The sequence below is a fragment of the Rhamphochromis longiceps genome, linkage group LG11 (assembly GCF_057381845.1).
Source record: "Rhamphochromis longiceps isolate RC_006_pf linkage group LG11, R_longiceps_female_GT1.1, whole genome shotgun sequence".
In the NCBI taxonomy this organism is placed as follows: domain Eukaryota; kingdom Metazoa; phylum Chordata; class Actinopteri; order Cichliformes; family Cichlidae; genus Rhamphochromis; species Rhamphochromis longiceps.
In genome coordinates this window covers 15,751,544-15,768,224 of record NC_140567.1, presented here as the reverse complement: position 1 = coordinate 15,768,224, position 16,681 = coordinate 15,751,544, and the positions used below count along the sequence as shown (strand labels likewise).

At 43.1% G+C, this 16,681-nt stretch overlaps 1 protein-coding gene across 6 annotated transcripts in view; it reads left to right on the top strand.

The window, feature by feature from the left end:
* The window catches only part of LOC146658748 (zinc finger protein 516-like), a 50,630-nt gene extending 34,500 nt beyond the window's left edge, over positions 1 to 16,130 (top strand). For 3 of the 6 annotated variants that reach the window (XM_085422469.1, XM_085422470.1, XM_085422471.1), the window contains exons 3-5: positions 943 to 2,253; positions 5,289 to 5,393; positions 11,460 to 12,667. In XM_085422469.1, the coding sequence (XP_085278595.1) occupies positions 943 to 2,253; positions 5,289 to 5,393; positions 11,460 to 11,656 (1,613 nt within the window). In that variant the 3' untranslated portion in view covers positions 11,657 to 12,667. The other 3 variants (XR_014913751.1, XM_085422472.1, XM_085422473.1) reach the window with 3 other exon arrangements.
* Positions 16,131 to 16,681: the final 551 nt, after the last annotated feature.

The window sequence follows — 16,681 nt, the reverse complement described above, 5'->3', positions numbered from 1 at the left end:
ACACTTAGGGAAATCCAGTCATAACAATCACATTCACTGTTAGAAACCTGTCAACTGCCACCTTGTGGGGAGTTTATAGAATTGCACCTGCATGGCTTAGCAGCATTGGCTCAGTACATTTAACACATGCAATGTAAAGCAGTGCCAGCATAAGAGCGTGCCAGTAAATAAACCAGTTTTACAGCCCTGTAACACTCCTCATTTGTTTATATGTCAATAATAATAATAATAATAATGGATACTTTATTGATCCCCATGGGGAAATTACTTGTTTTTCTCTGCATTTGACCCATTCACTTAGTGAAGCAGTGGGCAGCCCACTAAGCAGGCGCCCGGGGAGCAGTGTGTAGGGACGGTACCTTGCTCAGGGGTACCTCAGGGTAGCCGTTAAGTGGATTCGAACCGCCGACCTTCCGATCATGGGGCGACCACTTTACCTACTGAGCTATCCCTGCCCCTCAATAAGGAGTTTATTGAACTCTATGGCAATGTTCGATGCTATGTTGTAACTATTTCCATCCATATGGACTATAAAACAGCCCAGCAGTTGCCAAGGAAATGTACATCTCTCTGAAATAATATTCAAATATTTATACATAACCTTCACATGAGTTTTGCATGGTCACAGACTATTACTGAAGAAATACCAAATCTTAATGAAATGTTAAAATGTAATTTTGTTTTGTTTTCTGCTATTCTGTATATTCTTGCATTAGTAGATATAATTGTTTTATTTTAGTATGCATAAAATAAAAAGAGAGGTTTTGGAAAGACTGATCAATGCTGCAGCCTGGTGGACATTTACTAAAACTACATCTAGTCGAACCAACATGAATGTGAAAGAAATGATCCCTGGGTTAACTATTAAGTGTATTAAACTATAATCAACATGACATCCTTTGTAGCCACTGACCTTTTTGTTGTTGTTGCTTTTCCCTACAGATGAGAAGCCTTACATCTGCAGCATGTGTGACTTTGTCGCCACAGATTCACAGGCCTATTTAACTCATGTCCGTGTCCAACATCCACCTGCCTCTAAAGATAGATCCAGCACCATTCCCAGTCCCAGCTCGGACAGAGGAACTCCCAGCAGTAATATCAAACTTAAGAAAGCGCTTCTTCATGGAGTAAACAACTCTACATCCCCTCCTGGCTACCGTTCAGCTCAGTCCACTGCACTCGATCCCAGCGTAGCACCTTTGGATCTATGTGTCAGGGCTGAGGGCATCAGGGGTATAGCCTCTTTAGCCTTGGACAAGAAAAGCCTCCCTAGCCACAAGTGCTCCTTCTGCTCTCACTCCACCCGCTACCCCGAGGTGCTCTGGATGCACCAGACTGTGGCTCACCGCATTAATGGCAATAGTTCCAATCTGGCTCCTAAATGGGCTCTTAAAACCAACTCAAAAGGCTCCAAGGACAGTTCGTTATCCTCTAGGAGACGCACAGGACCTCCACCTTTCCTGGAAGGGAAGGAGTGTCAGCCTCTCCCTTCGCTGATGCGCACCCAGCGCACACGGCCTCCAGCGTGCTCTAGCGAGGCTCTAAAAAAGAGCAAGCCAGCCAGTTATTCAGCCACACCATCATCATCTTTTGCTCCCTGTGCCTCTTCCTCAAGGGGCCCCTCTTCTAGCTTGGGCACCCAAGCTGGGAGAGTCCCAGCACGGCCAGGCAGCAGCAACATCAGACCCACGGAGGACCACACTCATCAGTCACGCTTCAGACCCAAAGTGGAAGTGTACCCGCGGGGAAGCTCGCTGTCATCCTCCAGCTCCTTGGAGAAGAACACTGGCACCCCTTCACGCCCCTCAGCCCCAACTGCCGGCTCCACTACATCTTCCAGAGCTGACCGCTACTTGTTGCCCCAAGAGGGACTGGGTTTCATGCTGTCTAGCAAACACGGCCTAGCAGAGTACAGTCGAGCTAGGGGCACCCCTCATCAGCAGCTTCCTAATCCTCACAGCCAGGTTCGGGCTAACGCTACGAGGCCCAGCACCATTACCCATAGTTCAACTGCAGGACCCAACTTTGGTGCCTCGCAGGCGAAGGGTGGCGCTTTTCAGAATTCCTCCTGTCCCTCCTCATCCTCTTCTTCATTACCTTCAGAGGCTCGCAGGGAGGTAAAGCAGGAGCCAATTACCGAGACACCAGAGACGCCAAGTGACGTCCTCGGCTTCCTCAAAAACTACAGCCCTCATGAATTTGCTACCATGTACCACCGCTGGGGTGCAGCCAATGCCCTCATGGATCCTACTGGTAGGCATCAATTTATTTATTTTTATGGCTGATTTACTTTTGTTTGTGAAAATTAGCAGTGGCGTAGTCCAAGTTCTGTTTTATTGTGTTTTTATAATGCCAAACATTGGAAAAAAGCTGCACTGCAGAAAGTCCCTCATCATAAGCTCACATCCAAAATGCCCAGAGGGCCTTGGCTTTGCCAAATGTCAGGAGTATGTAGAAGAGTATTTTCCAGTGTCTGAGCAACTTTTTCAGCTGATATGATTAGAAGTGATTAAACCTGACAAGCTATCGAAGAAAAAGACACCAGCAGCCTCAAACATCCAAACTTGTAGAGCAGGCACACATATTTCTCTTTATCTCACACACTTGGCACTCCATCTGGGAGAAAGTGATCGACAGGCAAACACACACACAGTCTGATGAGGTTTTTAATAACGATGGGATCCATTAAACGAGCGCACACGTGTGCTCGCATGTTTGTGAGGCATAATGAAAGTCTTTATCTGAGGCAGCATGTGTGTCCATATGTGCCTGAAATTTTTAGATGCAAAAGGAACGTGTGTTTGTGTGTGTGTGTAGCCTCTATTTATTTATTTTTTTGTAATCGTGAAAGACGTGAGAGAACCTTTGCTACTCTCAGGTCTGCGAGGCATGCCTACTCTCCAGCTCCACTCTCCCAGAAAGCTGTCACAAACTGTTTAGGTCACGGCTCTGCCTGACGAGAGACTCGCACAGATGCGAATGGAGGGAGGAAAAACAGAGAGAGGGAACAGAAGAGGCAAAGAGAGAGATGAGACAGAATAATTACCCCACCAGCTGCTTTGGAAATGGTCATTACCGAACATCCGTATTATTTGCCCATTTTCAGTTGTGTCTCTGAGGTCAAGTGGGGCTGTGTGGAGCCAGGGGTCAAAGACAACAGCCCCAGAGCAGACGCATGACATCGCTGTCACCCGTCCAGGCGCATATCGTCACGATCTGCCTTAGCCCTTTGAGTCACATGCGATAAAGTGACCTTTTTTGAGCAACTGAGTCTTTCTCCCTTTCTCTCTGTAATATGTGCACGAGTGTGCGCGTGTCTGCTTGTGTTTTCCGTCCAGCTCTGTCTTGTCTTTCATTAGTGCGTCAGTGAGAAGGGCTGGCGGCCCAGAGTAGAAGTAGAGTATCCAGAGGCCAGCAGTCGGGCTGCCAGAGACACTCTCTGTCACCTCTTCCGCATCCCTGTCCTCCTTGTTCCCGCAGCTGACCCCCCACATCCCTCCCTCTCTGCCTACACACATACACAAATGTACCAGAGTTATGGGCACTTCCCAGGTATATGCCAGGCCTTAAGCTTATGGTGTTTATGCGTCCTCAGTGAAAGCACCCCTGAATCTCCGGGCCTCTTTTTTGTCAACGAGAGAGGTCCGAGGCAAGCACGCATGTGTGTTGTCATTAAGTAGACCATCCTTAAATGTCTCTCGTCCTCGTGCTGCCCCTGCATTTACATGCAACGCAGGGGGGAAAAGAAAAATCCGACACGAGTGACGTGTCTTTGCTGCATAGCTGTCGAAATTATGAACACAGAGCGGGTTTTATGGTGAATTCCTGCTCTTTTTAACCACTTTTTAGTATGCATTCCATCTGGTTTACAAAGCACAGGCGGGCTTCTTGTCCCCTTAACAATTAATTTCCCGGTGGCGTTTTTCTTATACTGCCTCGTTATAGCTTTAGAGCTCTCATTAGATGTGGCGAGATAAAAGTTGATTGATTTTCCCGCGCTTTCCTTTTGTTGTAAATCAATTTTAAAGTAAAATCCATGTAGCGTTAAAGGCGTCGGTGAGTTCTCTGTTTAATTTTGTTTACCTAAAAGTTTCGCAGATTCTTCTCGCAGGATGTGTGCTAAAGTAGCATAGTGAACTTTGTGATTTGTGACGTCAAAGTTAATCGGTTCTTTTCCGGCAGTATAAAATTTACAAGTTCGTCCTGTTGACCCGCATTAAGCTGGCATGGCAAATTGATGGTTTTTGTCTAAATGTTTAGTTATTGAAAATAACTGCGTAAAAGCAGGACGTAACAAAAAGGCTGAAGCCAGGGAGTGTCCGTTTAGTCATGTGCCATCAAGGAAAACTGACTTACGAGCTTTGAGCGTGTGTTATCAACAAGTTGATTTCTTTTCGCGTTTTAAGGACATGAACATGTAAAGGTGAGCGGTGCATGTAATGTCGCAGTTGTTGCATTATTATGTGTGTGTCTAAATGATGCCAGTGTGTGCCACAGCCCGTGCTTCACTTTCCTCCCTTGGCCCAAGCGCGCATATATACAACTCTTATAACTCATACACATGCCAACACACACATGCGCACACACACACATACCTGACATGTGACACACGGGCAGCGGAGCGGGCACATCACAGCCGGGGCGTTTTAATTGCCTGTAATTTATGCGGTGTGTGTGCACGCTTTGTGTGTCTGGCTGTCAGCCTCTGAGATGATGCTGTGTGACAGCTGCAGTCCAGCCCCTGGAGCTAGCCGCTCATAATGACACATTAGACATACTAATGATGCCTGCGCGAGTCCACTACTGATGCTACCTACCTCCACCGCTCCAGCCAGGCTCTGCGCTTTATGTACACCCACTCACTTTCTGCCTGAATCCGACCTTTAAGTCTTTAGACAAGCTGTGGAAAAACTGCCACGTGAAAATGTCTTCCTGTTTGAAATAATATGACTCTGATGTTCACTCTTGACCCATTTTATTAAAAGAAAAATCCTAAATGTAAAGCCTATGCAAACTCAGAGTATTCTTTGTCCCCTAATTGTCCATTTTCTTACACACACACACACACACACACACACACACACACACACACACACACACACACACATACATATATAATATAAATTGGTGTTGTTGTTGTTTTATTTCTGTTCTAAGAATCAAAAGTTCAAATTCACTGCATTTGGCCTCCTCTAAATCCAGAATGGCTTGCAGTGGTTTTGACCTCTGGAATTTGCAGAGCCACCATTTAATCCTGTGTTTCCTCCCTCACGTGTTTGTGTGCGCAGGGATGCTGAGGTCTCTCATGCGGCAGGGACAGTATTTCTGCAATGAGTGTGGGAAGAGTTTCAGCCAACCCAGCCACCTGCGAACTCATATGAGATCCCATACAGGTAAATACAGCCATTACGCACTGGGGAAAAAAAAAAAAAAAACCCCAAACAGAAGCAAGTACATGTTTGTCACACACGTGCTGGATCTAATGTAGAAGTGTCTAAGCCTTGGGTTAAAATCGTCTTCACTCTCACTTTTTTGAGGTGGATTTCACAACCTTTGTTTGTCACAAAAAAATTTAAACAATGAAAAAAAAAAAATCTAACAAATGCACATTTGACTGTGACAAAATGTAAGGCCACTCATATGAACTAAGTATAGTGAAATCCTGTGACTGCAGTAGGGCTGCAAATGTGCTAATTGATAGTAAAAATGACAGATTAGATGCTTATTTGCACCAGTATTGACACCAACGCGGCCATCTTCGCCTCCTCAAATTGACACAACTTCACTAGTGTTTGGAATAATTGGCATTCACAATGCTAAACAACAGTGAAGCTCTCATTTTAACAACACTGAAGTACTAAAACATTTATAATAAATATTAATCTGGCCAGAGCACACCTTAACGTTACCTATTAGCAATAACCCAACAGCAGCATTAGCCGTCTGTTGGGTTCTCGTTAAGGCAGCGGCTGGGGCCTATGGCTGATGATAAAATGATAATATTAATGTGTGAGTTAGGCAAAAAATGTTATCACTCCTGCCTGTCTGTAATATTAGTAGATAGTGACAGGATAACACAATTATTTGTGTCTAAAAAGTCTTAAAATCCCAGACTGAAGCTGATAAAGTTCTGCCAGAAACTAGAGAAGCAGTGACAGCCTACAGTACCAAATTTATGTGATTAGCAGTGGTTCCAAAACATATTGTCTTTTTTTTTTTTTGTGCTTTTTTGCATTACAGTCTTAAAATATTCATCACAGATACACACCATTTTGTTTCTGTAGTTTTCTATGTCAGTACTGAGTGTCAAAATCTAGTATCGTGACAACCCTGGACTGCAGCAAGCAAAATATACAATACATTATTCTGCTGAATGTTTGTCACATTACGACATGAGCACCATTTTTTTTATACACAAGTAAACAGAAAATGTGATTGTTTTCTCTAAAATAAAAAAACCAAGCTTATAACAAATGTAATATCATTTAAACCACTGAGCACAGTTAGAAATATTAATTCTTTTTAAGATATCAAATAAAGCTCTGGATCTCCAAACCCTAAACCAAAGATTATTGTTTGAAAAGTTCTCTGCTATGACTTTCTAAAGTTATACAGAGCAACTCAAAGAGGATAAATGGTGTAGTAGTCAAGGTGCAAAAACATCAGTCACAGAAACCATTAAATTACCCAAAATGCAAAAGATATGAAATAAGGGGGGGAAACAAGGGAAGGAAGTCCAGAGCTCTACTTTAACATGTACAACTTTATTTAGCTACTTGCTATTCCTGCAGTATTAGATGTTCCCAGTTTCTAGTTTCTCTCACCAGTCACTCATTCCTGTACCACCTGTGCGCACACAGATCTATCCACCCAGCAACGCCAACATGAGATATAGAGGATATATGCACAGGGATTCACATTCTCAACAATATTTCATCATCAGGCTCCCTGTACGTCCGCTCCGTCCTGGCATTCTGCAAATAAATCAAAACAGATCTTTTTGTTCAGTTGAGTGTGACAACCGGTCTGTGAGTCCTTCCCCGCCCTGGGCTGGGCAGCTGTCTCTATTTTTTAAACTGAAACATGATTTGCTCCGGATACTGACCTGTGACAAATTGTATACATTATTAATTACATGTCAATTAGAGAGATGGAATTGTGCATTCTAATGAAGCAGAACAGCATTTGTCCACGCCAGCCTTACGAATCCATTTGCATGCATCCCAGTGCCATTCACTAAACAGCTTGATTCAGACACTCCGGCTCTTCCTCTACTTTCACTTATTCCCTCTGCTTTTCATTCCCCTCCTTTCTTTCCCTTTCATTTCCTTTCCTAGATCCTTTGTCTTCTTTCTCACTTCAGTTATTTTCCTTTTTGTCTCCACATCTTGTCACCTTTGCGGTCTTTTTATCTCCTCCGTCTGTCTCATTTTGCCTTTCTCCCTATCCCTGCTTTTCCTTTATCCATAGACTCCCCCACTCTCCTCCCCCCTCTTTGATTTCTGGTTCTTTTCTTCCCTTTTCTCTCTTGTTTCTTCCTCACATTCTTTCCCTCTCCTCCTTCTCCCTTCCTCTCTTTCTTTTTAATTTTCACTTTTATTTTTTGTCCTCGCATACTCTCTTCTCCTTGGCTGCCTGATTTCCTGCCTCCTCCTCCTCCTCTTCTTCTTCTCCTTTCCCTCTCCTGTCCTGTCATGTCCATCAGCCGGGCCAGCGGTGATCACAGTAGACAGTGAGATAAGTAGCTTCTTTATAGAGAGTGTGAATGATATGTGGCACAGCCAGTGATTCTAAGTGACAGAGGCCAAATGGTAAGTGATGCAGAGCTCAGCTTCCCTCCAAGCTCTATTGTAAACACACACACACACACACACACACACACACACACACACACACACACACACACACACACACAGATGCCCATGCACAGGCTCTGTAAACACTCACAGGGGCTGTAATTAATGTTGTCACCGACAGTTGTCTTCAGCATGGACGTGCACACGCACAGAAAAGGCCAGCCACCCCGAGGCCTCTATTAACATGCGTCATATTAAATCACCGACTCGCCTCCACCAGATTCCATCACCATCATCACCACCACCATCGTCATCATCATCATCATCATCATCATCATCATCATCATCATCACCACCATCATCACTGCCAGCTCCCCTCTATTAACAAGGGTGCTGGTGTCAAAATGCTTTTTGTTTGCGTGGTGGTAGACCAAAAAAAAAAAAAAAAATGCTTGTGTGGATCTGGTAGAGCGTTTAACCAAATCCTCCCTCCCCCTTCCTTCCTCCTCCTCTTCCTCTCCCCCCCACCCACCCAATCCTCCTTCTCCCCCCACAGTTGGGTTTGATTTTAACGGACTCCACAGAGGTACTGACGCTCACACCACCGCTTCTGAAGCTCCCAAACAAGTATGTGGCACAATGGCTAATCACTGGGCTCGCTCATCGCTCCCGCATGTTTCTTAATGTTACTGTCTCACCTCTGCATGTGTGTGTCTGTGTCAGTCACTCAGCTTCCTAGCCTTTGTGTGTGTGTGTGTGTGTGTGTGTTTGTTTTTGTTTTTTTTTTGTTCATGTTTAACATTCACATGTGGCGCCCTCTGCACACGGCATTAACACCTGGCATTCTCACATGCTGCTGGATCACACCTCACGTAAGAGTGTGTATTCACAGTTGTCTCATTGACGAGCTTCACTTTTGCTTTGAAAACAATGAGGTTTGCTCAATTGCACTAAAAGGCTGGGATACTTCAAACTAACGCCTGATTTAGATGTCTATGGGAAAACTACGCCGTAACCTGATGTGCATTTACCGAGAAATGTAACTACACATGAGATCGGAAGAGCCCGCAATGACTGAATGATGTGGAACTGCATAGGGATAAAAAGGATTTCCAGTTACATTGTAAGTTACAACGTAGATTCCCCCGCAGCTATCTAAATCAGGCAGAAGCATTATTGGTTAAAGAACAGCGCATGCTTTTTACTTGTCATGAGATGCATTTTCCCCCCCCACATTGTCATTACAAATATCACATCCCCCTTTTTCCTCATCACACTGGAAAGGATGTGCAGGCTCTGATCTGACACATTCAGACATATACAGTTAAATCTGCATCCATGTGTAGAGGGTGAATAGCTCTGCCTGGCATTTTGGCTAACCGTACCCATACTTTGACACTTCTTTCACCTAAAATATTGAATTTAGGTGTTTTGATGTATGCATTTGAACTCAAAGGGCAGTTGCTGCTTTGCTGCAGTGCCAGACGGGCTTTGGGATTTGCAGTTTATCGGAATTTCACTGTACATTCGACACATTCACATGGGCTCATCAGCATGTTGCAATTGCAAAATGACAGCATGTAGATTCTAATGTACAAAATTGCTTCATTTGCTACAATTCAAACTTTATAAATCTTCAAGCAGCTACAATTCAGGAAAATGATCATTCCTAGCAATATCTGTTAGCAGGTATTTTGAGCATAAACGAATTTCCAGCACTAAAAGCCATCTGTTATCATGTCAGCAGATGTAACTTTACTGCTTTTATTCATCCTGATATCTTAACTGACACTGTAAACTAACTGATGCTGTTAACTGGCGTTAACAGCGGTAACATGGCAGTTTTTGCCGAGAGACTAAGAGGTTGAGATCATACGCATGGCAAGAGGACAGCAAAAAGCTTGGGTTTGCATAGAAATAATAAATCTTAAATGCCAATATACTCAACTATTCAAAGACTGTATATAAAAATGCGATAATGCCTTAATCATGCATTTCTGTTAATGGCCAGCAGAGGGCAACTCTTGTGGTTGCAAAAAAGTAGTGAAATTGTATAAAACTCAGTGAGAAAATGTCCATATTTCTGACTTGTTTTATGATTCCAGTTAGTCTTTTTCTGAAGACTCAACAGTCTGAATTGCTAGTTTCACGACTTATTTAATAAATTTTATTTATTTACTTTTTTTTAAAGTTTATTTTTAATAAATAAAAAAACAATAAAGCGGGGAATGCATCTGCAGTACCATCAGATTTACAGTCAAAGCCACTCATTGCTTCTTGTATCGGGTCTCAAAAATCACTTCAAAAAGGCAGTCCACAAACCACTGGGCAACATCACAGTATCTCCTACTTTCACCGTTCACATACAGTGTACTATAACATCTTTGTTTATGAGCAGGTGTAAATACAACAAGAACCAAGAGGATTGTGTGGAAATGAAACTGAACACAAGTAATTAACAAACTTTAAAAATTGCAGAAACGATGAGTAAGGATTGGGGTCAGTGGGAACATTGGGCTAAAGCTACTCTGCTTTGACATTCGGAGAGACCCGGGCTGTACACGCGGCACCTCCATCATAATTAATCAAGCACGCCCATGTGAACTCAGATTTAACACACACACTGTGAGTGATGGGAGCGGACGCTGCAGAGGGGTCCAATTAAATGTAGTGTTGACGCTGCTTTACGGTGCCGATAACCTTTAGTATAATTTAGTGCACCGGTCCTGTCAGTGATGTTTTCCCTCGCAGGACGGTGTCGCGGAGGTTTTCGCTTCCCCCGCACGTCTCACCCTCACCATCTTTGCAGCTGTTTTTGGGGGTTTTGAAGGGGGGGGGTTCGGTGTGATTAATTATACTTTTTTGTTTTTTATCTCTCTCGCTTTCTGTCTTACACCAGCCCCCCACTCCCCCCTTCCTTTTCTCACCGTTGCGTTTCTGATGATGTATGATAACAGCTATATTTCCCTGTTTCTTCTTCTGGGAGAAGGGGTGCGGGAGGGGCACGGGGAGTCATTTGTTTTCCCGCTTTGATATTCTTCCATTTATCAAAATGATAATTAGGTGCAATTAAATGGCACGCTCATTTGTTTTGCTCAGGTGTGCGTTGCTTATTTTTATTTATTTTTGTTTTTTCAGAGGTGTCTGTGCCATTGTAGGTCATTCTAATTAGAAGCGAGAGTATAGGGTGCGCACAGAGTGTGTTTGAGAGGGGGTGTGTTTGTGTAGGGGGCCGCTGGGTGGCCCAGGTGATTGAGAGAAACGTATGGAGACAAAAGTGGGACTCTTTGGACAGGGGGATGTGTGGCACTCTTCTCCAGATGGCAGGAAAGGGCGAGGAACAGTTACTCCATCTGGGTCAGGATAGAGAACTTTTTAAGTGAAAATAGATTTAAAAATAAATAAATAAATATGAAGGCTTCACTTAACCTACAGAGTGTTGCTGTACTTCTAGCTGGATTCCACCATGTGTCTTTGCTTATGTTTGCTTGTGTTCTCTGGCCTCCTCCCCTTCTTTTTCCATTCCCACTGCAGCAAGCCTCATCTATGCTTTGCATCATTTTTGTCTCGTATATTTAAACATCCCTGTCCTCTCTAAATTCTGTGTACGGTGTCACCTCTGGCCGCCATATGACCTTTCAACTTTGTGTGTGTGTTCCTCAGGGGAAAGGCCATTCTGTTGCCAACTCTGCCCATACCGAGCCTCTCAGAAAGGGAACTTAAAGACACATGTCCAGAGTGTCCACCATATGCCTTTTGACAACAGCCAGTACCAAGACAGGAGGAGCTTGTTACTGAGCCAGGGGGAGCGAGGAGGACCGGCTGCCAAACACCCACCAAACCCACAACAGCAACAGTAAACACCTTCAGCTGATCTGATCACAACCTGGACCAGCTTCTTACACAATCCCAAAGCCCTGTCACCGTTCCTGAAATTCACAGATCTAGACACAAGAACCTACGACTAACAGTTCACTTTTTGAGCCTTTCCTCTTCACCGTCACCCTTTAATGATGTAGAATTTTCTACATTGAAGGTTATTGTAGTTTTTTTGTTGTTGTTTTTTTTACTGTAAAAAAGCGTGTTCAAGTTGTGCTAGAAAATTTCAAAATCACAAAGACGGCCCGGAGCAGAAAAAGTCTTTTTAATAGAAATGACACCTGATGGAAATCTGCTTTAAGAAGCTGCGTGGGTCAGGTGTGCACACCTCTCACCATAGAAGAAGTGAAGAGTGAAATGCAAAGTTTCTCTTTGGCAGGGAGGCTGGACTCACCAACATTCAGTCTTTTGCTTCATTGGGTCTTCTTTATCACGAAGGTTGGCTTGTGACCTTTAAATGATTTCTGATCATGGGAGCCCTGAAAATTCGATGAGTTGCCTCTTGCTGCCATTTTTGGAGGTACCAACAAGTAGAGTTGCTGCCAGCTGCTTTACAGGAGAAGGAAAGTAAATGAGGAGAGAAACTGAACTCAGATGCAACTGCTGGCATTGTGATCGAGGACTGTGGCATTGCATGGCTGCTGTAGATGCCCCCACAAACCTTTTTTTTTTTTTTTTAAATTGTTTATTTTTTTTGTTCTTTTAAGCTTTATTGTACGTGAGATTTTGTGCATTTCTCAGGACACTGACCATCAACACACAGCAAGAGAAGAAAGAAGCTCTACGGTTCATCGACAACCAGCTGGCACATAGCAAGTTTGTCTCCTGTGGGCTCTGACTCAGAAGACTTGCCCCTTTCTGTCAGCGTGTGTGTGTGTGTGTGTGTGTGTGTGTGTGTGTGTGTGTGTGTGTGTGTGTGTGTGTGTGTGTGTGTGTGTGTGTGTGTGTGTGTGTGTGTGTGTGTGTGTGTGTGTGTGTGTGTGTGTGTGTGTGCGCGCGCGCTTGTTTAGGTGTGCTAAACTCACTCCCCTTCAGTCGACAGTGTAATGGTGCGAGTGCGGTGACCATTCTAGAGCTTGTGATTAGAAAGAGAGGGAAAGATGGAGAGAGGTAGGATAAGAAAGGGACAAAAAAGAGAGGGAACAGTAATGGAGATGTATGCTCATGAAAAAGGCAATATAAATGAGCATACCATTTTTTATGGCCCTTCAATTATTGTCCATTTAAAAGGAAGGGACTGAGTGGAGTTTTCCTCAGTAACTCGTTCATATTAGAGTGTCACCATCTCAGACTATTTGGGCTTTAAATGAGGCGGACTCCACTAAAGCAGGAAGAAAGTGGCAGGAAGAAGTCGGCTCCAGATTGCAAAGAAAAATACGGTGCTGATCATGTTAGGGGGAAGAGATGCGTCCTAAGATTTTTCCATTGCTAAAGAGCAGTTCTGAACTTTTGACCGCGCTGTCTCTTAAAAATTTCATGATGTCATCTTATGCTGGATTTAGAAAGCATAAATCTTTTGCCTTACATAAACGGTAATGGCTGAACCTTTATGCTGTCTGTTTTCTATCTGGAATCCACCATGATGCTTTGATTTTTAAAAAATAAATGCATCTTGTGCCCAACAACTCGGCATGAGCACGTCACCGGCAACAAACAGTCATACAGAAAAATGACACAAAATTACCGGCCGCCTGTCGATTGAACGTTTTCGATTGAATGATAGTCTTTTGCTTAATGAGTCAACTTCAGTTTTTTAAATATATTTTTTGAGAGGAAATGGTTTGAGTTGCAAGACTGATAAAGGATGTTATGGAAGTAACATAGGTAACGATGGGCTACATTACACAAAAATGCAAAACTGTGATAAGGAGCCTTGTAAATAGCTCATGCACTAAGCATGTTGGTATTAACACTGCAGCCAGGAAGTTGGAGAATATTTGGCCCCTAATTCCAGCTTTTACCCTCTTGTTTATTCAGAACCCATAGGCAGGCTGAATACCATCTAAGGGCTCCATTATAGCCGTCAAGCGGCACCTGACGAACGCAGAGTTGACGCCAAATTGACATCGCATCCACTGTAGCAAGCCTTCGTTCCTGCCCGTATGCGCCTCCAAGTTTCTGAAACCTGGAATGTTGTGCAGCTGCCGCCGCACCTGGATTGGAGACAGCATCCTGTTGGATTTTACCGCTGTTTTAACGATATGTCGGCACAGAAGATCAGAGATTATACAGACAGATTTTGCAAATGTCTGAAAGGATAAGACTTAAAAATAAACAAAACAAAAACAGCTATTTCTTTGCATCTGATTTTGACATCACCTCCTATTTGTGCTGTAGTTGAGCTACTGGCTGACACCTATTATTCAGCGGGTACATGCACTGTAACAGCAAGCGACCAACTTGACGTCTATGATGGGGCCTTAATAACCGAAGAAAGCAGCAGTGCAAGTGCATTCTTTTTTTTTTCCCTTTGCAAAGTAGTGTGACCGTTTTTAAACTTGTTCAAATGTTCAAAGTCACGACTGGGCCTGCCGTTCCTTCCTGTCCCCAGTCTTCGTACTAAGTCCCCGACCATTCTTAGTGGACAGACGTGACCGTGATGTTAATCTTCTCGTGTTAGGATTTAAAGCTGTGCCTTTAATGGTTTTATTTTAAAGATAAAGTGGGCACATAATGAAACGTATCCACCATCCTGTGTAACAGTGTGTTTATTGGACCGACAATGCAGAGCTGATTAGGTTACCAGAACATTTAAGCAGAGCCTATCCCCTGGGCTGTCAGTCTGATTCTTTGAATGGTGATATGACGCTTTGCATTCGAGGGGGTCAGAGAAAGAGTAGGCAGAGGTGAGGAGGTCAGCCTATCAGAGAGTTCATGAGTAAATACACAAGGTGGAGACACTGAATTGTAGAGCTGTCACAGCCTTAACACAGGTGTGTGTGTGTGTGTGTGTGTGTGTGTGTGTGTGTGTGTGTGTGTGTGTGTGTGTGAGAGAGAGTGTGTGCGCGTGCATTTCAAACCTCTTTATACTGTATTAGAGGTTGACTAAACTTCCCGTGTACTACAGCCTCCGTCTCGATGCTTTCTATATTATCCTACCTCCTGTAATGAAAGCATGCTAACATTTATTGGCTGATGTCAAGCAGGGCTGTTTGTTTTACTTGTCCTTCACCCTTAAAATAGCCCCCAGGATTGAATACGCCATGCCCAGCATGTAGGGGAAGAGGAGAAGTAAAGCGAAGCAGCTCAAGACTCTGAAGAAGAGTAAAGCAGTCGGTTTCTCTGATTCAAAATTCACACCAGTTGTAGATGACGGAGCTTACAGAGTACTGTATTTTCCATCTATTTTGAGACCTCAGTAGTTTTTACGCAAATGTGTGATGAAACAGTTGTTATGCCATTGGGTTGTTTAGTTATGCATACAATATCGTGTGCTTGAATCGGACTAATAATGCACAAACGTGTATGTTGAAGGTGTGGTTAGTGAAAATACTTGAAATGGATTCTCTAGCCTTTGAGGTAGGGTAGTACTAATACCAATGTTGTACAGAAGTCCCTTTAAGATAAATTCCTCAGCTATGAATTTGTACTCCGAAGTGTGACTTAGAAAAACTATGAAGCAGGAGTAAGTGTAATATAAAGTGTATATCTCTAATCTCTTAAACTCTTACCAAACCCTTTATATACAGCGGTAGAAACCAAATGGCATTACTAGTGCACTTAGACTAGGTTAGTGCTTTAACCATTCTTATTTTGTCCAGTTCTAGCTAAGGTTTCTTTGAGAATGTCTTTTTAACGGTGCCGGCTAACACTTTTCTTTTCATTTCTTTTTTGGGGCTTTTATTTTGTTAGAATGATTCTATAGATATGAATGCAAAATGATTTGTTCTGTGACTGCTGTGTGGTACAGCTTTTTAGCTACGTTTCCTCAAGGGAGGTTTGATAATGCTAGGCGCAGCAGTGCTTATTTTTTCATAAAGATGTAAAAGTGTGTTTTTAGTCTATTTGCTAAACTGTAGGATTTGTTGAGTAGCTAGTCATGGTTTGCCCTCCCAGAGGGGCTGGCAGGTGTTTCTTTTTTCTCTTTGGTTGGGTTTGTTTTACATGCCTCTTAAGTTGTATTATTTGTGTCCGTATTCATATTTCTTTTTTTTAATTTGTTATGAACTCGATGATTAATTTACCTTAGAAGACATTATTATTCCAGATGTATTTGGTTGATATCTGTATTTATTATCACTTCAAAACAGGATAAGAGGACAGAAGCAGACAGGAGTGTTTGTTTTAATTCGATTTTTCCGGGTTGTTTTTATACTGTGTAGTTTTCAAGCCAGCAAGCCGATGTGAAAGCTCTACCTCGTCTGAGCCATTCTCAGTTCTGTTATACTTTTGTACATCATTTCAAAAAGATGTAATGTCATGTCCACAATAAAGACACACAAAATGACACCTGTTGGCACCGTTTTATCTTTTCTTCACTTGTTTGTTTTAAATTTACCTCAGCCAGCGTGACTGAGCGAGTCCAAGTTTAGATGAAAAAGCTTCACACGTTCACAGTTTTTAAGATTTCATTTTTCTCAGTTACTTACGCCGCCTGTGTGTGAATGTCACCTAGAACCGTGCAGCCCGTTGTCTTTGAATACTGACGGTAACATTTTGTGTTTGTTCATTTTCCATCACACGAATTATTCTCATCACGATCACTCCTGTCACTGTCAGCTATCGACTAGAATTTTACCATGTTGTCAACAGTGACGCAGCATCACGATGTACATCATGATGCGGTGAAGAACAGCTTGCTGCCATAAATTGCTTTTCCACAGGCTAAACAGTCAGATGAGAATCAGAGGGGATATGTAGACTCAGAACATTAAGATCTTTCAGCTCGACAGTTGCGCTAATCTCAACGACACACCTATTCGCTTGTTTAGTGATCGTATATCAGCCCTGTGTCTGGGTGTCAAACCTGAGGTCTGGTTGCACAAGACTCCAATCTGATCCACCAG